Consider the following 23,647-nt stretch of genomic DNA (forward strand, 5'->3'; position numbering starts at 1 on the left):
GGAGGGGTTGAGGATAAGGTGGCGGTGGCGGACGGCTTTAGTACCGGGTGAGAGTTCCACCCGGTACTAAAGGGTTTAGTACCGGGTGATGCCTCCACCCGGTACTAAAGGGTGACCTTTAGTACCGGGTGGCGCCTCCAACCTTTAGTACCGGGTGGAGCCCCCCACCCAATACTAATGGGGCTCACGGGGGCTCATCGGGGGCTATCCGTTTATGCCTGGTACTAATGCTCACATTAATACTGGATCAAAATGCAACCAGTACTGAGCTTCGGGATGAATGCTCAGTTTTCCAGTAGTGGAAGATTCTCAAGATAGTAGGATTATCAGATAAACCTGCTGCCTAGATAAACGAGGTTAAGGTAAGCGGAAACAAACTGGACCATATACGGCCCGACGGTGCATGGCCTTATTGTGGGAAGAATTAAGCAGCTAAGGCCCCGTTTGTTCCTTTAGGAGTTCCTAAAATTCCTATCACATCGAATGTTTAGATACTAATTAGGAGTATTAAACATAGACTAATTATAAAATTAATTACACAGATAGAGACTAATTTGCGAGATAAATCTATTAAGCCTAATTAGTCCATGATTTGACAATGTGGTGCTACAGTAACATGTGCTAATGATGGATTAATTAGGCTTAATAGATTCGTCTCGGGAATTAGCCTCGATCTGTGTAATTAGTTTTATAATTAGCTCATGTTTGATTCTCCTAATTAGTCTTTGAATATTCGATGTGATATGAATTTTAATCGGACTAAAGGCCCGAATACCCCTAAGATTGCTTGGGTTGCATGGTCAGTTCGCCCGGCCGGCCTCATCATCGATCACTACCCAGTGCTGCCCAATTGCTCCATGACAACTAATGCATTGAGATTATTGAGAGGATCGGAGCTAGGACAAGTCGATCATATCGATGGAGCTGCCTGCTGAGCCCCCACTTACCTTGTTCACAAGCTGGTAGCAGCTAGGTTCCGATTCCAATGGGGCACTGCCAGTGCCAGCTATACAACTAACAAAAGCTAGCAGCTATATGTAGGAATGAGCAGTAAAGCTATACTATATCTAGCTGCAGTACGTACGTTATTTGTTTAGGGCCAGCCGGGTTAGTAGCTATAGCTAGTTAGGTACACACACAGTACACTCGACAGATCGACAACAATATGTAGTTAACCAGCAGCCGGCAACGACAATGACCTCCCGATCGAATCAATTCAAAACCGAGCCGGCGAGCCCGACCCGCTGCGTGCTGGAGGGCCTCGCCGACCAGACCTTTGCTTCAGGCCGCCGCCGTCGACCTTTGCTTCAGTGCTGCTTGCTTGCTCCTCAACTAGCTAGCTACTGCATGCAAGTCTGAAATTATATTTCCAGATGAGTGAGTACGTGAGCATGCTGTCTTGACGTCGCTCTTCGATCAGTTCCACCTGCTGGATTGCATTGCATTCCATTTCCATGGGTCGGCTAGCTGCAACACTAACCGGCCAGCCGGGGTCTTTTTGCAACAATATAGTTTTGCGTTGCTATATCTAAAACTCTATTCGCAACAACTCATTTTGCGTTGCTAGCTATATCATAGACTCTTTTGCAACACACGATAGTACTAATAGCAACAATTTATACTCGTTGCGACGTGGACATCTATTTGCAACCATTACAACTAGCGTTGCAATAACGTCGCCGTAATTACAATGCAAACATATTCGTTGCGATATATACACCTTATTGCAACCAACAAAAATTAAATCGCAACACCACACAATTGGTGACAACATGTCCCCTTATCTCAACTAAAATCGACTACTGTTGCAATAACCACTATGTATTGTAACGAAAATCAACTGATGCAAAAAAAACCGTGGCATTAGCCACAGAACCTTGTTGTGTACAGTAGAGTCGCGAAAACCAGATCGTGGAGCGCGATTTCAGTGGGCACTACCTAGCTTAACTATTCTTTTTCTTCAACTCCCCACGCACACAGACACAGCTGTGTAGTATACTTGTGTGCGTCCCGCTACCTAGCTAGTATCTGCTAGTACATTGCATTGGTCCCTCAAAATGTAAAGTTGTTATTCTGCTGCTGCTTTATAATTATGTAATATAAAAATATAGCAGTTGCATGTACAAGACCGGCCTGCCGTGATGATATGATGTTACACTTGATTGTAATTACATTGGCGGGAGTATTTTTTTAAGAAAAAAAAGGGATGCTGATCGATGCTGCACCTAAAAAATGACTCTGGCAAAACGACTTTGCCTATGGTTATGGATACAAAATAATTTTCAGAGGACCTTTAATTTATATCACGGCCGGCCGGTGAAACAGTTGTTAATTGTATGTAATGGCAAGATCGAATTATTCTGTTTTGACACATCTACATGCCCAAACTGGATTGCTTTTGAGAAGGTGAAACTAAAGCTGTCATTTTTTAAAAAAAAATTGAAACAGGTGACAAGGAAGTTGAAAGTTGAAGGGGCAAATAAAAGACGAGTCATCGTCGGTAGGCTAGGGTGGGCATACATAATATCTGCACTGGGGGCGGGGCGGGCAGGTGGTGGAGATCCGTCAGTAATCATATCGACGAACAGCAGAGGTAGCTGATCTGATGGAGGAGAAATTTTAATTATTGAAGATGGAAACAATACAAGCAGCCTGTGTCGTCCTAGTACATAGGAGTACGTCTGTGCAGCATCACATGCACAGGAGAATGAAATGAAAGATGAGATGGATGGAGATGGAACGACGAAGCAGCTGTGGATCGGTTATATGGACGATGCATGGCAGAGATCCGATCAGATCATGCAGGACGGAGCAGGAGCAGGAGCAGGTGGAGAGCTACTCCGATCCATGCATCTATCGTCTATCACTGCTGCGTGCAGTGCAGTGTCAGCAGTAGTAGTGTGGGCGTGGTATGCAAGCCATGTCGACAGATACACACGGCTAGCTAGCTGCTTTCGCTTCGGCGGCGTCGGCATGTGGCCTGGCCGGGGAAGCCAACAAAACCCTAGGCTTCACGGGCTGCGTGTACAAAATAAGGGGCTCCTTTCCAGCTGCCTGCCTGCCTCATGGAGTGGAGCCTATCCATGGTCGATAATAATCATGCACAGTTCCGTAAAAACTAAATTGAAATAGAGTTAATTACCATTCAATATAATTCATCACCAGATGCCTGCTAGTAGCATAGTAGTGCAGTCTGCAGGTAGGAAGGTGGTAGTGGTTAATACATATAACAACAAGCTAAGCTGTCTAGTTAAGCTGATCGACAAGATTGATCAACGTGCACACACGCTAGGCAGGCATCATCATCGCAAGATGGGAAAAGTACGCGGTAGCTGATGCATGGCTATAATATAAGCTAGCTAGCTGTTGAATGCACAACTCTGAAACCACTGCTAGCGATAGGCTGGGGTGCCTGTTAACCTTAGCTTTACATATAGTCTCGCATCAGAATTATGTCGATCCATGAGCATAATATCATGCATGCATGCAGCCAAGGGTCGTAGGACGGAGGTGCCATGCATGTTTTAGATTGAATAAAGAAACAAGGAGAGGAGGAGGAGCAAAATTGCTTGCCGTAGTCAGCTGTACTACATATATATATATCATTATATTAATAACTGCATGCATGCACAGTAATTAGTAATCCTATAAATAATTAAATATAATGTGTCAAATTAAGTTAATTCATGCATGAGAAATATCTCGTGGGAAGAAGACATGGTAGCTGTAGCTGCTGTAACAAATATCTTGTGGGTACAGGCAGCAGCAATGCATGCAGAAATACTATGTATCCGTGCAACGCGGCGACAAGCATCTTCATTCATTCATTCAGAAATAATATATAGGGCACGTATACGTGACGTACACACGAATACATACATATATAGCAGACGCATCCGTACGTCGTCCATATATATGTGACGTTGTATAGATGGATCACAAACTGAAACTGCTACTCATCGATCGCTAGCTTATTCAACCAACCAACCAAACCATTGACGACGACGGATCATAATTAAGTAGCTATATACTAGGTAGATCGATCGATTCAGAAGCACTGGAATCCGTTGGGTACGCGCCTGCCGCAGTAGTTCACGAGGAGGCTCAGGTTGATGGGCAGGTTGATGGTGATGCCCAGCACGTTGGCGCGCAGGGCCGTGCACAGGCACACCGCCGCCTCAAGGTCCGCCAGGCCCTGGATCAGCGTGCAGCACGGCGTCCGCGGCGGCGTCCCGAGGGTCACGTTGATCAGCCCCTGTAGCACGTTGGCGCACACACCAAGCTTCAGGGCATCGATGGGGCACCTACGACCTTGGCCTCCGCCTCCTCCGCTGCCGCCGCCGCCGGTGCCGCCCCCTCCGCTCCCGCCCCCGCCGGTGCCGCCGCCTCCGGTGCCTCCCCCGCCGGTGCCGCCGCCTCCGGTGCCGCCCCCGCCGGTGCCGCCCCCTCCGGTGCCGCCCCCTCCGGTGCCGCCGCCTCCGGTGCCGCCCCCTCCGCTCCCGCCCCCGCCGGTGCCGCCCCTCCGCTTCCGCTGCCGCCTCCACCACCAGAGGATCCTCCGCCGCCTCCCCCACCGCTCCCACCCCCGCCGGTGCCGCCCCCACCGCCTCCGCTGCCGCCTCCACCACCACCACCACCGCCACCGCCGCCTGGGCTAGGACAGGTGCCGCACTTGCAGCCGCAGGCGTCGGCGAAGGCGAAGAAGAGGAGGTTGAGGGCCAGGAGCGTGGCGACCACGGAGGCTTTCTTCGCCGCCATGCTGGCTTGCGGGCTAGCTAGTGCTTCTGCTATCTCTGTGCCGCACTAGTGGTGCTGGAACCCTGTGGAGTCTGGGGGTCCTATTTATAGGCGGCCGGGCGGGTCGGCCGGGGAGCAAGAGCAATTTGTTTTGCCGCTCATCAGATTAATAAAATAAAATAAAGCATGCATGCGGACATGCGGTGGAGTGGAGTACAGTACGTACTAGATCTGATGCATGGCCGCCGGATCATGCATCCATCTGTACGTACGTACGGACGTATGAATGTATGTATTATACTGCATACACACACACGTATACCGCAGTAGGAATGGCGGGGTGCAGTCCAGCTAGTAGGGTAGGGTAGGGGTGTCAGCTACCGCCTTGCATTGCATGGAGCGGCATGTGCATGGCGTGACCCACTTGAACTCGACCTCTCTAACCAACCAAGTAAGCGAATATGCATGCATGCAGTAGGTGTATAGTGCAGTGCCTTTGGAAAGACGGCTGTACTGTGTACATGCTGCTGCTTGTTCGGTTGCCTCCACTCCAATAATGATAATGATCCTCCCATGCAATCATTATTGTTAATTTGTACTACCAATGCAAGCTACAGTACAAGCATCTGGCTGCAAACTAAACTTTCCAGATACATGACTCCATCTGCACTGTATCCATCCCACGAGCTGCACAGTGTGGGGCTGCCGTGTGTGCCATGTGATAGATTGCTAGGGATCGGAAACGTCCAACCCTATTAATTAACAAGAAAAAAAATATGATATAATAACCAGCAGGCCAGTGCAACCACCAATGTGCACGTCCTCGCCCTAACATAGCTACACGTACGTAGTAACGCATGCATGCAGCAGCTAGCTGCCTTTACTATACTATACTAAATTCTTGGTGCCATCTTCAATTCACTTCACATACATATGCATGCATGCACGCACGCCACCCTACACTCCGGTCCGTATGCTACGACATGGTATGGTATGGTATCTTTTTTACAGGTTTTTCTACCGCACTTCTCCCACCATGTCCATTTGTACTGAAACGCAGAATTGTTCGGACCTACTTTTCAAAGCAGCGCTATTTCAGTATCTGTACAGAAGCGGTCACGGTTCCAAACATGGCCTATCGCAGCTCGACATCCTGTACCCTGCAGATCCATCGAGATAGACGTATGTACGATGCACTGTTCCTGGGGAAAACACTTGCCAAGGTTTTACATGCATGCAGATGCACGCACGCGCCTGCAAATTGGAAACTTCACACACGCACACCCATGCTCTTTATTTTTTAGTAGTAGTATACTAGCTCCGTTCCATTCATTCTTAAATATAGTATACGAGACAATTGATTTTTTTATTTTCCTTGTAAATATTCATATAAATTGATAAATATAAATATGAAGTGCATTTAATTGATAAATGTAGATGTAAGCTGTTAGCTGCATCAAGATAGGGTCGCGTCTCATGCGGATCGTGGAGGCATGGCATGCACCAGTTAGCGGTTGTGCATGTGGATCGTGCGGCGTGTGCGTGAGACTTGGACTACCACGACGTTGATCGACGGGTGCGTCACGTCATCGCCTGGGTCTGTAAGATCATGTAATCGTTTGTTTGTTCAATGAGTCGAAATACAGAAAGTCAAAATAGGACGTTCGTCGCCGCAAGAGCTTGTGTTCGTGTGTGTCCACTTCAAACTAGCTACCTTCTCTGTGTGCTTCTTCTCTGTCACGTGAGTTTGTGTGCTTGTACGAGCTGCTGATCCTGAGTGGATCCAACGTCATGGTCCATGGCAGACGACGCCGGTGGAAGAGGGAGGCAGCGCAGCTTCCAACTACCGATGATGCTTAGCAAACAAAGCGGACGGGAAAGGCCCGGGAGCTCAAACATGATATGCCTGGTCAATAATATTTGATCCTTCTTTGAGACTAAGTTGGGTGCATGCGAAGGTGACCCATGCCGCATCCCGCACCAGTGGTCTAGTGGTAGAATAGTACCCTGCCACGGTACAGACCCGGGTTCGATTCCCGGCTGGTGCACGATAGTTAGTTTCTTTTTTGGGTTGGTATATTTTTGTTTTCCTTTTGAATGTCGTGATTTGTGGCTGCTCTGATGCATGACGAACAGCCTGCCCTTTTTCCTTATGCATTGCTTTGGTAATTACTCAAGTATCTAGGCGTATTGGAAGCTGCAATATATAAATCATAATACTCCACTAATCTAGTGTCCCTATCGCCATCATTCATCTTTGATGCACCTCCCTACACGCAGGTCTCGGTAATCTATAGAATTGCTGCTCAATACATGTGCTACTCGTTGATATGTGTAATATACTTAGTACGTATAATTGAATTTCACGATATAGCTTTATTAAATACTCAAAACATACCTTGTATAATAATAAGCAGCCGAGGAAGCAGTGTCCCCACATGCAGGTAATGTTGGGATGTGTGCATTGGCCGTGCCTGTGGTATGAAAAGGACAGTTTCTCTTCCAATTCTTTACTTCCGTCAGTGGACAAGAGTATTACTATTGCTTTTAGAGTTCCAACAAAGAGTATTACTATTGTTTACGAGGAATCAATCCCATTTGCCAACCCCAATCAATCCTTTTTTTTCCCTCTGACTCGGTCGGAAAAAAAAACATCAACTCCAAAAGAGAGGAGGAGAAAAGCAGCTGCTGCAGTAGAGGCAGTAGCTGACAGCTGAGCGAGGCAGACAGACAGTGTTGAGAGAGTAGAAGGGGAGGGAGGAAGATTCTCTTTCGAAAGGATATGACTAAAGAGCGGGAGTTGGTCGCTTCATAAAAAATCCTCTACAATTTATCTATAATATTAATTGATCACTAATAATATATTTCACAACACTTCCCCTTAATCAATTAGTTCCTTATAGATAATGTTAATGATTCAATGGAATCACTATTTATCATTTTGTGAAGTCGAACATGTTTAAGTGATGGTTTAGAATGATATATAGAAATTACCATTAGAGCCTATTTTGATGACTCACATGAAAACTTTATTATCAATATCAGTCTATGATCTGGCAATATGAAGATTAATAAGCCAGTATCTTGGTATCCCACTTTGTCATGTCTTGAAATTAATAAAGATCTTTTAGTACCATTTAGATATCTGTATATATCCGTTTTTGGACTCCCACCAGTATGGTGTTGCTGGAGTTGCACTAATTTGCACTATAGCAATGTGTTTACAAATGCAGTATCAGACCTGTTGCATTTTGTATAATACATGAGTACTTTTGTTGGCACTAAGTTTACCATCCCATGGTCTAAATGGATATTGATCCATCTTTAGGGACTAAATGACCATAAGTATTGATGGATATGCTTGTCCAATATTATTTGAATATTGTTACACATATCAATTGAATATTGATAAACTGATATATATATATATATATATATATATATATATATATATATATAATGATTGCTTGTTTGTTTGTGTAGTTAGATGATGGAAAATTCAATTTAGGATTTATTTGTGAACACACATATGCAATCATTATAATTGGAATAATCCTTCTACGGAAGATACTCACTTAGTCAGTTGTACCACAACCAACTTGATTGTTTCAAGTCATGGAGTGACTTGAGTAATACACAATATATGTTGCGAATTCAATTTGGATTTAGAATGTGAGGTCCATCGAGGACTTGTATATCCATATCTATCAAAGTTATTTGATCTGCCAATGATTAAATATGAGAACATAATTTTCACATATACCATGAGGGTATGTTGCTTGGTCTCTGCGTGAAACCATTGCTTCAATATCTCATTATCTCACCACCTTACTTTCATAAAGAATGCATTTGTGAGAAGATGGTAATACTGTGGTAAATACCTCTCACCAGTGAACGAGGGAAATTCTCCATAATTACCACCTATGCTTTGACCCAATTTTAGTGTTGATACACTCTACCTAGGACTTTTGGTCTGGATCCAGTTTAAGGTATATAGCAATTTTGATGAGCATATGTCGACAATTTGTAATCTTTGTATAATTAATTCAATGGAACCAATATAGCATGTGAAAAATTAACCCTTTTGAACTCTTATCTCATTTTTCACAATGATAGAGTTAGGTGTTCCAATGACCCGTGCATAAATTTATGTGCACATGTACTAGGCTTTTGAATGCTGAACATTCATAGGATTTGGATTTTGAATACCATAAAGTGTCTAACAACATGCATATTGTTGATTTGCATTTACTATCGTGGCGGATGTCTCCCCCTATTTTTGCGGATGCTTGTAATAAGCTATATCCCTAGTGACCATACTTCCCCCCTTTTATTTTAATTTGGGAGTTGAGTGATTTTTTTAGACATGTTCACTCTTTCTGGCACATTAATTGTAGTAATTGGATAAGATGACCCTTTTGATAAGTAAATGCATTTAGCAGGCTATTTGTAATGTGTTACAAATAAAAGTGTTATGAACTATGGTTCAAATATTCTTTGTGTAACATTCATTTTGGATTCATGACATTCTATGTGTGGTATTAATCTCTCCCTAATGCCTGAAATTATCCTCAAAGTGTGATCAACATACGGGCTGTGTATAAATCCCCAAAAGAGACCTAAGATATTATATGAATGACGGAGAATAATACCTTGTGTGGGTTCCTAATGGCCATGATGTATGCTGAGGTGGTGATATCGGTATGTGCAAAATATATCCGACACGCAGATGGGAAATATTTGGCTGTGGCCAAGTTCCCACGTACTAAGAGGGAGCTGTATGATTGCAGTTTTATGAATTTAGATTATGCGGTGTGTAAATCCGCACATTACCAACTTGATGTTGATAAATTAAATTCTATTTGGATGGTCATACAAATGAGATAGCTTGATAAGAGATTTAATTAAGCCATAATTGGTATGAACATAGGGACTTAATGATTTAGTTACCAAAACCAAATAATTACATATGAATGGATTTGATCCTGTATCGAGGAAAATTTGCTCTAAGTTGAAAAATTCGAGCAATTAATTTGGTAAAAATTGTGGTGCCTTATGACCACTAAGGGGCACATTTGGGACTATTTGCAAATGCATTCATGAGCACTTTAGAGTGCCTAGATAGCCCATAAATGGCTGAATATGGCCAAGTTATATTGAATGCGTTCAAGAAACTTAGTGGCTTATTATTTGAAATTTTAAGGTGAGAGGGTATTAAAATTATTTCCCTTGTGTCACATGTGGTGCACAAAATCTGAGGATTTTGGGAATGTATGCTATGAAATAGAATTGATAATATTTTTTCTTGTCATCCATGAGTTAGAATGACCACGGCTATCATGCCAATTCTTGATATAACTAAAATTGAAAAAATCATTTTATACGCAACATGTCATACAGGATTGATGTATGTACATATAAAATATCACAGATGATATGAAAGGAATTTTATGAATATTGAATTTCCATGTCCATTGTACCAAGTTGAGATGTCATGAAAACATATTGGGGTATTTGTAGAATACATAAGTGTATCTACGATTAATATTTGAATACCCGTAAGGAGAGTATATATCTCCCATGATTGTGATAGTGGTGATCCAGTTAATGAAATTCCTTTTCTTTCTGGTTGAATCCCAAATAAATATCATGTACGAGATATACGATATTAATGGTGGACAATATACTACACATAGTAGTATAATATTGCACTAATGATAATTCTAGGATAATATGGAGACTTTTAGAGATCCCATTTGTTGAAATGAGTTTTAAATTTATCCCCATGAATTCGCTTACCTCCAAAGAAGTGGAGGTATTTTTGAACCAAATATTTTATTTGGAAATAATGTGTACATGAAATGTACAATCACACTTTAGATTTATCATTATGGTTACTTTTATGAAAAGTGATATTTTATGTTTGAGATCAATTGTGTTGTAAATTTCATGAACTGAAAGTTCTATTCTTTGTTGATAGCTTTATTGAGAGTTCAAAGAATAAATGTATCTTGCTCCTTTGGATACTCAAACTTGTAAAATTTGAATGGAGAAAATATAGTAACATGCAAAGGTGCATGTGCGGTAATGCTGATAATGGATTGGATACTTTGATTAGGGTGGAACAATGATGACATGGGTGCTATAAGTCTCCCGATGATATTGTTGATATCAAGTGCCCATACTGGAGAGTAAATCCCATCCAATGAGAATTCAGAAAATTATATGTTGGAAACATTAGTCATATCCTACATGAGTTGATCATGTACTTTAATGAATTTACTCGAGGAGTAAATTATATAGCATAAAATATTATTGTTGTGCAAAATTTATTTAATCAAATTGATACTTGATTATAAGTGGACTATTCTATAATTTACAAGTGGCAAAATTCATTGCACATGTTCTGGACTTCACTCTTGTGAGAATAGATGATCTGATGATCATTGCCAAAACATAGTCTTTGTATATATGTGATAGGAGATAGTCACCAAAATTTGTTGCACTTTTTTTGCTATTTATTTAAGCAAAAGTTGATGCCTAAATTTTGAATTTAAGATGAGTCTTGAATTATTCTATGTAAAATTTTGTACATTCAAATGTGACTGAATTACAAGAAGTGTCAACCTCATCTTTCATAGATGATGAAATCGCTGCTATTATCAAGTGTGACTCGATCATCATGTACTAGTGAGTTAACACATCAAAAGATAAGCACCATAATGGTGTAAACTTTGAAGTAGCGGATAAGGAACTCGTTGCTATAGGCATAACTTGTGTGATTGTAATAAATACCTTAGACTCCACTCATATGTGTTACACTAGTAATATTAGGAGGTCATTTGGAGAGTAATCACGATGTTGGTGTTATAATTATGCAAAAACAATGAAGGCAAGATAATTCTTGCAAGAAAAATTAAGGTATATGTCAATGGGCAATGCAACTGGTGTAGCATTATTTATACTCCTGTGGGAATAAATGACTTGATAGTCATATTAAATTCAAAATTTTCATTGTATGAAATTTTGGATATACACGTTGATGGTAATCATCATAAGTTGTAGACCTTTCAGTGATGAGCAAATTTGCTGCCTAAAAGCACAGTCTTTGGGCAAATAAATTCTTAGATAAGAACTTATAGCAGCTAGTGTCTAGGTCGCATCACTTTATGTTGTTCCAAAATGATATTTGTATGATTAAATTATAATTTTGCATCATCTTCTACATGATGTAGAATATTAATTATGTATTTAAGTATGCGAACAATAAATTGCATATGTAAAGATTGTTCTAAAACCAATAAAAGATCTGCGGATCATGATGATGCTTAATTACTGCAGTAAATTTGGCATCCTTATTACATGGGTGCTAATACCTGATGGTATATCTGACAGTGTGCGTGACAACACATATTTACATAACAATCTAGGGATTAAAAAAGAACATGTAGAATAGAATATTTTAAACATGTAAATGAACAGAAGCCTGGAGGCTTTATTCAAATTTTGAGCAGGCAAATCAAGTTAGCCTGAAATGTGTAAGGCAGTTTGCTTAGCTTCGACCAGCCCTGCGGGTGCTGGACCCCATGGCGTTGCAAGGCCACTTTCAGCCGTTCAAGACATGGAGGAGAAACCCAGTGCCGCTAGGCTCCACGTGTTGCGCCACGGCCGCGACGCGGCCAAGTTGGCTGGGTGCCATGGGCCCTACTGCCTTGACCACGACTGGGTCTACCGCTGCAGATGCACTATCGGAGGACGTGAACCCCCACCGGACATGCAGGCAAGCGGGCACCGCTGCCACATGCATGTGGGTAGAGCCAGCCGTGGTGTACTCTACCGCTGCCGATAGTGGTCGCGGCAAGTGCTATGCAATTTGATCAAAAATCTGCATGATCGCTGGAAACTAGAGCCTCCGCCCTGGCCATGCGGCAGAAGAACAAGAAGCACGCAGACCAAGGGTTCGGTGCAGAGAAAATTAAAGAACTCTAGTTCTATGAAGAACACATCAACAATAATGGTAACAACATCATGAATGCGTACGATTTTGATGTCTGGATTCTTTTTCTCACTCCTTCATGTTTCTGCAGTTCGGTAAAAAATTTGTCTGTAACGATGATGGTCGTGCAGCATTGTTCCTTCATCTTCACGTGGAAGACGCTGACGATAGAGATCAGCGTATTGCTGGTAGGTAGTGCGCAGAAATTTCTTATGTTGTTGCCAACGTCGCAGTGGTCGATTAGCTTTAGATGGAGAGCAAAGTGACTGATAACGTGTTGAGAGTAGAAAGAGAGACCGAAAGAATGAATATGAGAATTCTCTTCATTCATCGAATGAATGGTCTGGTTACATATTTATAAAAGGATAAAGACATGCCAAAATAAATAAATGGTCTGGTTACATATTTATAAAGGGATAAAAATATGCCAAAACATATCATATTCCTTGGAAGTTGATCCCTTCGTGAAAAGGTCCACGTCCTTTAATTGACCACTAATAATGACAGCCCGGCAGAACCACCACAGATGGATCGACCAAGAAAATGAAATGAAATCTGCTCTGGTCAGGGTTGGACTTGGAGGGGGGAAAAACAAAAACATCCCTGGAAACACAAGAAAAAGAGGCCGCAGAAAGGAGGAGGAGGAGACCAGAGACCAACCAAGGGTAGCACAGCACAGCAGGGAGGAGCACTAGCAGCTGACCTGCTGCTCCCCTCCCCCTTCCCCTCCCCCTTCCCCTCCCTCTCCCTCCCCCTTGCAGGCAGAAGCAGGAGGCAGCAGCTGCAGCTGCAGCTGTACGCTCTCCTTCCCATCAATCTCATTTCTTTTCATTCCTGTAGCCAATCCAATCCAATCCATGCTATTTACCTCTCCAATTATTTCTTGGTGCCTCCCTGATTTCTCAACTTGGTTTTTAGTCGCAGCACATAGATACCTATTATATATATATGGCGGCCGTCATGGATTTGGATCTCAACTGCCCGCCGCCGCCGCCGGAGCCCGCCGCCCAGGACGACCTCAGGTGCTCAACTCTCCGCCAACAACTCTTCTTCCGCGATCAGGTCTCTTCCCCTCACTAGCACATGATTTTTTTTTTACTCTTTCCTTGTTGGGTGCAAAACAGAGGGAGGGGGGTCAAGACAAAAGGCTAGTAGTAATTACTTTGCTGAGCGACGGCGTCGGTCGGTGTTTGTTGCAGGTCAAGGACTTGCACAGCCTGTATTGGTCTAGGAACAATCTCATGGATGTGCCGCCCTTCCGGAACCACTCCTCCGATGCTCTGCCGTATGCTCACCATCCTTCTCACATGGTCAGATCACGCAAAGATTTCTTTTTTACTAGTATTCATTTGCTACCCAAGTCGATCCAAATTTGTGATAGCAGATGAGGTTTTGCCGTTGCAGGTGGATTTGGGTGCCACACACAATCCAGGTGTTTTCCGCCATTGTCATGACCTAGGCAACCAAGCCCCCCGATGCCGCGACGAGATCACATGGGAGAATTTGGATGTCAAGGGTTCCATTCTAAGAAAACCTAACCCTTGTAGTGCGCAGGGGAGGTCCACTCACCACCGTCTCATCGATTTAGAGAAACCGGCAGCATTGGATGACGATGTGGAGATTGTTTCTTCCACAGCCTTCACCAGCTACGCTAACCACAATGTTGGTCTTTTCAATAATTCACAATCTCTCCCACTTGAAAGCTCTCCATTGGTGCGCGATCGATTATGCAGTGCTCCGTATATTACTTCTGGTCAGTCTCCTTATCCTTGCCCTGCTTAAGAGTATTGTACTTTTTAGTCGATGACATACTATCTTCTCTTCATACGTGTCCAATGTCTGAGTGCTCTTGCAACGGTACCGCCAGGATTCATATAATTATTATCTACTGATGTATGTACATGAAAAACAATTTCCACTGAAACTTAGAAACCCAGAAAAATAATTTTGCAACACTAGTGTAGGCTAGATAGTTCTATGCAGCGGCACTGGATTCTTTCCTTTCTCCTGACTTGCCAACGATTAGCATGTTTTCTGCTTCTGCCCATTCTAACACCTGCAAGTATTAATCAGAACTTTGATATGCAATGGATAATTATTCTCCAAACAGTTCTGTTTATATTTGGAATAGAGTAAACCACAACCATAATGCCTGGGGTTTGTCTCTACTTTGTCATATCATAAACATGGGAATGGTGTCTGTCATGGCTAAATGTCAGATGTTTACAGACGATTTCCCAATTAAAACTTCAGTACAGAGATTCAAATATTTCAATGGCAGAATTGTAGCTTTATTATAATGATTTTCTTTATTCGTGAAGCAATATTGATTTGTTTGTCTCCCTAAAAGGAGCCTGCCATCAATTTCTTAACTCTTAGTAAGTTGCCCTATGCTATTAATCGAATTGGTCGTTGCAAGAATTTGTTTCTGCGCTCTCAGCTTCTTCGCACGCACTGTGTATTGTTCATTGTTCGCTAGGGTTGATGGTGTGAGCTTCTCATGAGGTATTTGATTGACTCTTCAAATCTTATGTATTTCAGGTTTAGCTGGTTCTAGTGATTCTCCAGACAGTTCTCCACCTGTGAGAGCAAAGGATGGTGTTTCTGGACGCATGTGTATCGACCTGAATGTAGCCCAGGAAGATGATTCTAATATTTGCCCTGAACCCTCCATAGCGTCGTGTTCTCTTGTGGCCAGTTCCGCTACAAGACACTCTGGAGATTTTAGCAACAACTCAAGAAAAACATTCCTCAAAGGAAGTGAATCTAGCATCGGATCATCAAAGGGATCCTCCGTAACAGTTGTTACAACTATCTCTCCTCCATATAGCTCAATGGAAGTGATGGCTGCAGGTGTATTTCGTGATACCACTCAGAGCCACAAGCCTCTCCTAGTGGAAGCTTCAAAATGCAGTCCAATTCCCATAAGAAATATCCATCATCAACATGCAGAACATACGATTTCTGGATTGGATTCTCAGGGTTGGATGGAAATACCGCGGACAGTATCCTCAGTCTTATCCAATGGTGAAAATAATTCTTCTTTAGGTTTACCTAAGTTAGGAGGCAGCCAAGCAACCAATTTAATGGGACAACCGGCTATTGCTGTGCATAGGGAGCTCCAAGAGGAGAATATAACAGTAATATCCGATGATGCAGTGGAAGACTTTGACTTAAACGTAACGGTTGAGATCATTGATTTTCCATCAAAGGTAACAACTGCCTGTGCCAGAAGCAAACCTGTAAATAATGATAGAAGTGAAGAGAACTCATCCAACCAATATGCTACTCAGAATGAGGTTAGACAAAATGTTCCTTCTGTTGAATGTGCAACTATTAGAGACCAGCACATGGTTGAGAGTAGGGCCGGTGAGGATGTACAGTCTCCAAGATGTGGGATCACAACTGACAGGTGTGTCTTTATCCCGGAAGGTCGTGACTATGCTAGTCCAAGGTTGAGATCATCAAATATTGGAGTATCGCTTCCGCCTGAAGCTGTCAGCATTCATGACGCGGAGGTGGGAGAGGATGAGAAAAATGCTGCTATGGCAGCTGATACACTTGTTTCCATATTCACGGCGAATTCTGCATGGATGACAGACAGCCATGGAAGCAACAGCCAAACAGATGGTGGGGATGGAAGACATGAACCCGCACCTTCGATGAATTCCTTCGAAGAGAGCATACTGGGCCTGGAGGATATGATGAGAGACGATGGGGAATCAATCGGAGTGAGACCACCTGATAAGGATGGTGTTTCCTGCGGGATTAAGCTGAAGAGAGGGAGGGGGCTGAGAGATTTCCAAAGGGAGATCTTGCCCGGGCTTGTGTCTCTGGCAAGGCACGAGATATGTGACGACTTGCATGCCATAGGGTACGAGATGAGAAAAACCCGGCCGAGAAGAAGCTTCGGTGATGGGGGTACTCCTCCAACGCGAACAAGATTGTCAAGGCGTTGTTCTACAGCATGGAACCGCGATGTGTAGCGCAAAGGAAGTGGAGTTTGAAGAGGGACAAGCACACCTAGCTAGCGTTGTGAATATTTGCTGCATATGTAGTAAGCAGAGGCGGCCGGAAAGCAGTTAAAGGTGGTGAATCAGTAGGCATTTGATTGGAGAGATTTGTTTTGACTAATCTGCAAGCTTGAAGACAGTAGATGTATGAATTAGGAGCTGCACTGCACGTTTGAATTTGAATGTGGTAGCTAGAGCTGGCCTCTTTCTTTCTTTTTTTTCCTGTCATGTACTCCACTAGTGTAGAACAAAATAAAATAGAGGTGGTGGATGTGCATTCGAATGCGATGAATGGCTTATATAGAATAGATATATAATACAAAGCAGGTTGGGTTCCTGTCATATGTGCTTAATTCAAATAACCTAGCTAGCGCAGATGTGTTTTCTTGTTCTTGTCATTTATTTTAGAGGATGTTCTTGTCATTTATTGGTAGTGAAAGACCGAGCAGCAGTGACGATGTATGTCAGCAGCAGGTTAGCGATCTGTTTGCCACTGGGCCTGGGCCTTGACGTCTGGTCCTTGTGCTGTCTATTTCCTTGCTTATTTGGAATTCGATCGGATTCATCATCCTTAGCTTTGCAGGGGGAAAAAATTGTCCTGAAAAACAACACGTGAGTATATACTGACGTTTAGAAATCATCATCCTTTTCCTTTCAATTCAACTGACAGTTTAGCTTAAGCTAGCTCGGCCGACCACGAGCATCCTTTTCCTTTCAATTCATTCTCCGTTTGGATTGCTAATGTCATCACGTTTAAATATCTCCAGATATCCTCATTCACCAAGACACTGCAGCTGAGAACGGACTCTGCTAATGACAGAGTGGCTTGGATTGAAGCCCTTGTTTCTGCGCGTGCTGAATATTCTCCCTGCGGGGGTTTATTATGTGATCAGAATGATGTATCATTTCCTACAGAGAGGCTTAGAGATCGCATGCATGCACAAGGCCTTGATGAAGAGATTATTAAAGACTGAACAGAATATTTAAGCTTTCTTGGCAGTCAACAACAGCTTGAGGTAACGTTCTTGCGGGATATGCCCGTGAATGTGTTAGCAAACCCATGTTATCCCACTCCTTTTGTGATTGATCAACTGATAGATTAATATTGATTGCCATAGGCATTTGGTGCCCAATTTGCCCCTTTAAGTTTTATGTAAACCTGATGAACATTGCTTGTTCAGAAGTTAAACTGCTAAAAAAACGTTAACCACGTGCAAAAAAGAGAAAAGAACTACTTGGACTTTTTGAATTTCCTTCTAGAAAGGACAAGGCATAGTAAGTGATTTCAAGTCTGCGAGATAAATTCTAACTAAATTTTAGGCAGTATGAAGACCTTTTGGGTTCTATGAGGATTTTGAGTAACATATCTATATTTCTTTCCTTTCGGCCACGTTCTCATTGCAGAACAATCAACCAATTGGAAACTGACTGCTACGAAAATTGTGTCTTAGTGTGCACATTCACCTTCTTGGCTATTGCATTTTTTCATGGCTTCATGCTGATCTATAGTGCTTTTCAGGTACTAAATGCAGATGATACTGCTAATGTGAGTGTGCTCCATCCGCACTTGATGAAATCGGAGTATTCCTGCTCTGGACATGGAAAATGTAGTGGTACTTCATTTTTAAAAATTCTCTTCTTTCTCATGTTGGTTGATCTTGCTTTATTATTCTATAAAACATTTTCTTAATTGAAATTAATTTTGTCAAAAAAATAAGCATGCTTGCTGCTCTTTTGTATTTTCTGGTCTGTTTTGTTGAGTCCTATTATGTGCGCTAACTGTTAGCTTTTCATCAGAGTACAGCAATACAGAATCTTCTGATGATGTTGGGCAACAGGAATTAGATGAGTTGTCGGATGACGACGATTGTCATTTCTATGATACAAGGCAAAGTTTCGGTGGTTCGGCTGCATGTCCTGACTTGAAGATGAAAAGTTCAAATTCTGGCAAGGATTACTGCCTGTCTGTTGATAATTTTGTGAAACCAAAGGTTGATATGGGAAACAGCAAGTGTTTGTTGCTGTCTTTCAAGCGTCGCACAAAGTTGCCCGAGCCAGTTGAGAAGGAAAAGGGTGTTGGCCTTTGGTCCATGATCAAGGACAATATAGGAAAAGATCTTACACGAGTATGTCTGCCTGTTTACTTTAATGAACCATTATCATCTCTACAAAAATGCTTTGAAGAATTGGAATGTTCTTATTTGTTAGATCGTGCATATGAATGTGGGCTAAAGGTCTCCGGGTATGCTTCCTCAGATGGACGCCCCTGCAAACCTTTCAATCCATTGTTAGGAGAAACCTATGAAGCTGATTACCCTGAAAATGGAATCCGGTTCTTCTCTGAAAAGGTCGATTCCTTTTCTTCTTGTAGGAACTAATCAAAATTCAAAAGTCAGCCCTCTTTTCTTGTTTATGTTAAACCATAAGAGTTATGCGTGGTCTCATGGTGCAAAGTAATGAACTGGCAATATTAACTGAATTATGTAGCGTACAGTTTGTGTGATAACTAGGACATGCTCAAAACAAGCACACAAAGCATTGATTAGTTTCTGAATGCATTTCAGTTTAAAAAAATAAATCATGGAAGCGATTTAATTCAACGAGAACCGAAGTAGCGCTCTCTGTTTCTTGTCAACTGTTTCTGGTATTAGACCTTGGGTTACAAACTATTCCTGGAGCCAGTCATGTATTCATGTTACTCTATTTCTGGCACCAGGTTAGTCACCATCTAATGGTCATGGCTTGTCATTGTGAAGGAAAATGTTGGAAATTTTGGGGAGACAGCAATGTAAAGAGCAAATTCTGGGGGCAGACAATCCAGCTGGATCCTGTTGGTGTGTTAACGCTAGAATTCGATGGTGGAGTAAGGTAATTATAGCTTACCCTGTTGTTAATGTCACGACTAGCAGACTGCGAAATACATTCACACATTTCCAGTATAAATTGCCACCATGTTTCTTCACATGCAATGACCATGGATACAAGTGGGAACAGAGGATATTCATGCAAGCTCACATTCAAACAGCAGTCGTTCCTTGAACGCAATCCTCGCCAGGTAAAATGACATTCAGATAGTGCAGCCATACATCTCCTTGCGAAACATTTGCATGGATCTTACTAAGATATAGCTGTATGCAAGGTTCAAGGATTCGTTAAGGATATTAATGGTGCCAAGGTTGCAACACTAATGATGCCTTGCAAGCAAACTGCAGTACATCAGGCCTGAATGCAGGTGCCAGCCACTCTGTTGTGGCAGAAGAATGAAATCCCACTCGATATAATTTGTCATCATTTGCAGTAACTCTAAACGATCGAGCTGACTCCGGTAGAACTGGCATATGCTCTTCCATCATTGTTATTTTTTCTCTTAGCTCCACTCCTAAAGCACGAAACTGTAAATTGTTTAGGCTCAAACCAGATCAGCGGCATCTAGAGAATGGTGAGTACGATAAGGCTTACGCTGACAAGTTGCAACTGGAGACAATGCAACATATTTCTTTCTTCGCCATTTTCATGTGCATGTTCGACTGAATTAAGAATTTTCTTATATGATGTTTTTTGAATGTTTGTTTTCTCTAATTGGAATTGGTTCGTCTACATTTTCAGTCACCTACATTATATCTAGATGACATAATAACTAAAACGACCTACAATTTGGAACAGAGGGAGTATATTAGTAACTGAAGCTAATAGCTTCGAATGATTGTGTCATTCTAACGCTGAAATCATGAGGATATTTCTGCTGGGCATGCTTCATATGCTGTCATGCAATGCTTGGATACAGGTAAAACTAACTGAAGGTGAAAACGCTTTTTTATTGATGCGATGGATGGGAGGTGCCTTAACCTCGCTCGCTCGCAAAGATAATGATGCAGATGCAGGTAGCTTCCATTCTGGGTGTGCCTAGCTACTAGTGCTGATCTCAGTCAGCCGTCACGCGTGGACGGCGACGTCATCGTCGGCGAGCTTCTCCTGCTTGTAGACGTATCCTCTGGCGACGGCGACGAAGGCGAGCAGGTTGGCTGCGCCGATGGCGGCGAGCAGCCAGTAGAAGCGGTGGAGGCTGCCCTTGTCGAGGTCCTCGGTGAGCCACGGGCGGCGTCCGGCGGAGGTGGTGACGGCGTGGACGGCGGTGACGATCGCGGTGCTGAGGAAGCAGCCGAGCGAGAGGGTGCTGAGGAAGAGGCCGGTGCTCATGGTCTTCATGCCCCTGGGGCACTCGCGCAGGAAGAAGTCGAGCTGGCCGATGTAGGTGAAGGCCTCGCCGGCGCCGACGAGGAAGAACTGCGGCACGAGCAGGAAGACGGAGGGCGTGGCGCCGGCGAGTGATGCGTCCCGGCGGTGGCGCTCGGTGAGCGCGGCGGCGGCCATGGCGAGGGTGGAGAAGAGGAGGCCGACGGAGATGCGCTGGAGCGGGGAGAGGCCATGCGGGTTGGCGGTGAGGCGGCCGGCGAGCGGCACGGCGAGGCGGTCGTAGACTGGGACGGCGAGGAGTATGGAGGCGACGAGGAAGACGGTGAGGGAGCCGGCGGGGACCTGGAAGGAGGATCCAAGGCGGCGGTCCATGGCCTGCGCCTGGGCGACGGAGAAGGTGGTCATCTGGGCAGCACCTGCTTCACCTCCTCCACGTCCGTCAACGTGCACGCCGGCGATGGCTCCAAGATCGCCGCCCGCTCAAGGAACCTATATACCATGCATCATTCATGTTACGTTGTGTAAACTTACTATAAATTAATAATGAAAACATAAATTACACTAACTAGCATTCTAACAATGTATGTAATTAGTACTCAACAGCAAGAGCATTCGGCAGCAGTCAGTGGATTGATTGATTGATGCGTGAGCAGCTAGGCACGTGAAGCAAGCCCTGACTTGACTTTCCCAGAAACTAAAGCATATATATGCAGTAGTTGCAGTGACAAGAACAGATAACATGCCCTGCACATTGCATTGCAACAAATTCCAAACGACTTTACCTTTTACCGATGCAAGCTAAAGCTCAAAGACTCCATGCCGACTCGACTGAACCCAAAAGCAAACCAAATAATGCCGCATGCAAATGTTTTGTTTGTTTCCTTTCCACCATGCGATGCCGATCCATACATGGCCAAAGTATTTTTTGGGAGCCTAGCTGCCTGCCCCTGAATTGAATTGCTAGTAGACACATCATGAAGAAGAAGAGCCAGCTGAAGAAGCGCGCCATGCGGCCGAGCTCGCCGGGGTCGGTCTCGTCGAACTGGTCGGAGCCGAAGCCGGAGACGCTGGACTTGAGCCCCCCCGTGCCCAGCGCCATCAGGTACAGTTGCGTCCCTTGTAGTCCCAGGCGTCCACCATCGTCGTCTTTGGCTGCTTGCATTGGCTCCTCTCCTGGTAGCTAGCTGCTGAGCTTATTTATTCAGCCATAGCCTGCTTGACACATACTCTCATAGTAGGATCGGAGTAGTAGAATTCCATTTGGACACGCGGCCGCAGCTCGATGCATCTGTCGTTAATATAAGTACGTTGTTGCCAAATTATATATACGGACTTTCTTGTATGTAAAAAAAGTAATGATATATAGATAGTATTATACTAATTTAATTATATTAGCTACTACCTAGTGTTTTCCGGTCACAGCTAGCTTTGGCTAGCTGTTTGTTGCTTAGGGAACATATATGATCCTTAACTAGCGAAAAATGCTCGTACGTTGCTACGGTAAAAATTTAATTATATTTTTCAAACTAATAATGATACCTTTATTTCCATCGCTAAATTTTTATTCCACTTATTTTTACACAAGAAAACCAAAAATCAAAAGAATTTTAACTTAATTATTTCCTTCAACTCAAATACCCATTAAATTAAAATATTTTTATTCAAGCGAGAGTTAAATCAGCTTCCGATGGCCACCGAAGGGGGCTCTTTAGTCCCGATGGCTAATATCAACCAGGACTAAAGAACCCCTTTAGTCCCGGTTGTAAAGGCCTGTGGCCCTCGGGAATCTGGTGCAGCGTTTTGTCCTGGTTGCAACTACCAACCAGGATTAAACCAATTGGTGTTTTCAACCTGGACAAAACGCCCCCCGTACCCGCACACACAATGCGCACGCCCCACTTTCTCTCCTCCCTCTCCTTAATTCCAGCGCCCAGACCTCCTCTCTTTAATTCCAGACCTCCTCTCCTCCTCCCTTCGGCCCCCACCTCCTCTCCTCCCTCTCCTTTCCTCCACCGGATCCGGTCAGCCCCCACTCCTTCTCCCCCGGTGTGGCGGATCCACCTCGGGTTAGCTTGATTACTCGGAGTTCAGCCGCCTAACATGCGACACCCCTGGTTAACTCAAGCCAACGCGAAGCGCCGTCGGACTTCATACGATTTAACCACTTTCTACAGGATCGAGTTCAGCAAACCCACACAAGGTGAGCGGTTACAGAGAATACAGCAAGTCCACTGAATTTAAACAGTCTTACTCAAGAGTTTAGTCATAAAATTTTTAACATCAGAGTTTTATAACAAAAGACAACAGAGAAAGCACTAGCGGAAGACTTCGTCGGGGTCGGACGTCCGGGCGAGGCCAGCCAGAACATCACTGAGTCCTCTCCTCGCCGTCCGAGGAGGGGTCCCACTCGACCGTCCAGCCTGGCGGGAGCTGGGGCGGCCAAGCGCCAACAAGGGAGGGGTCGGAAACTGCAACTTCACCTGAAAAACAGGAGCCACAACAAGGCTGAGCTACTAAGCTCAATAAGACTTAACCGGGGAGGAGCCAACTATTCTCCCAACTAGACATGCAAGGCTTCTTGGCCGAAGGGTTTGTTTTGCCACCAGCACTAAGTAAACTATTTTCAAGTTTTAGCTCCGGTTCTAGATTTACTTACCAGTCTAAGTTGTGCAACATATTCTAAGCAACATCGAACCAAACAAGTGTG

General features: G+C 43.6%; 3 protein-coding genes, 1 non-coding gene and 1 pseudogene across 4 annotated transcripts; 3 read left to right on the forward strand and 2 right to left on the reverse strand.

Annotated features, from left to right (window-relative positions):
* Positions 1 to 3,788: 3,788 nt before the first annotated feature.
* On the reverse strand, positions 3,789 to 4,804 carry LOC101769890 (acanthoscurrin-1). Its single transcript, XM_022822881.1, has 2 exons — positions 4,575 to 4,804; positions 3,789 to 4,446 (listed from the first exon to the last, which is right to left on the reverse strand). The coding sequence occupies exons 1-2, from the start codon at positions 4,756 to 4,758 to the stop codon at positions 4,049 to 4,051; spliced, it is 582 nt and encodes a 193-aa protein (XP_022678616.1). The 5' UTR covers positions 4,759 to 4,804; the 3' UTR covers positions 3,789 to 4,048.
* A 1,910-nt stretch (positions 4,805 to 6,714) lies between these two features.
* Positions 6,715 to 6,785, forward strand: TRNAG-GCC. Its single transcript has one exon. It is a non-coding gene; the product is annotated as a tRNA-Gly (tRNA).
* A 6,547-nt stretch (positions 6,786 to 13,332) lies between these two features.
* Positions 13,333 to 17,088, forward strand: LOC101770295. Its single transcript, XM_004986021.4, has 5 exons — positions 13,333 to 13,528; positions 13,652 to 13,795; positions 13,933 to 14,043; positions 14,138 to 14,486; positions 15,275 to 17,088. Exons 2-5 carry the CDS (start codon positions 13,682 to 13,684, stop codon positions 16,717 to 16,719), a joined length of 2,019 nt encoding a protein of 672 aa, XP_004986078.1. The 5' UTR covers positions 13,333 to 13,528; positions 13,652 to 13,681; the 3' UTR covers positions 16,720 to 17,088.
* Positions 17,089 to 17,256: 168 nt separating this feature from the next.
* LOC101780827 lies at positions 17,257 to 19,091 on the forward strand (annotated as a pseudogene).
* Positions 19,092 to 19,109: 18 nt separating this feature from the next.
* LOC101781229 (protein NRT1/ PTR FAMILY 6.3) lies at positions 19,110 to 22,039 on the reverse strand. The gene is made up of 2 exons (XM_004987167.3): positions 21,910 to 22,039; positions 19,110 to 21,419 (listed from the first exon to the last, which is right to left on the reverse strand). Exons 1-2 carry the CDS (start codon positions 22,037 to 22,039, stop codon positions 20,680 to 20,682), a joined length of 870 nt encoding a protein of 289 aa, XP_004987224.2. The 3' UTR covers positions 19,110 to 20,679.
* Between the last annotated feature and the right edge of the window lie 1,608 nt (positions 22,040 to 23,647).

Source organism: Setaria italica, chromosome IX (assembly GCF_000263155.2).
Source record: "Setaria italica strain Yugu1 chromosome IX, Setaria_italica_v2.0, whole genome shotgun sequence".
Classification (NCBI taxonomy): Eukaryota; Viridiplantae; Streptophyta; class Magnoliopsida; order Poales; family Poaceae; genus Setaria; species Setaria italica.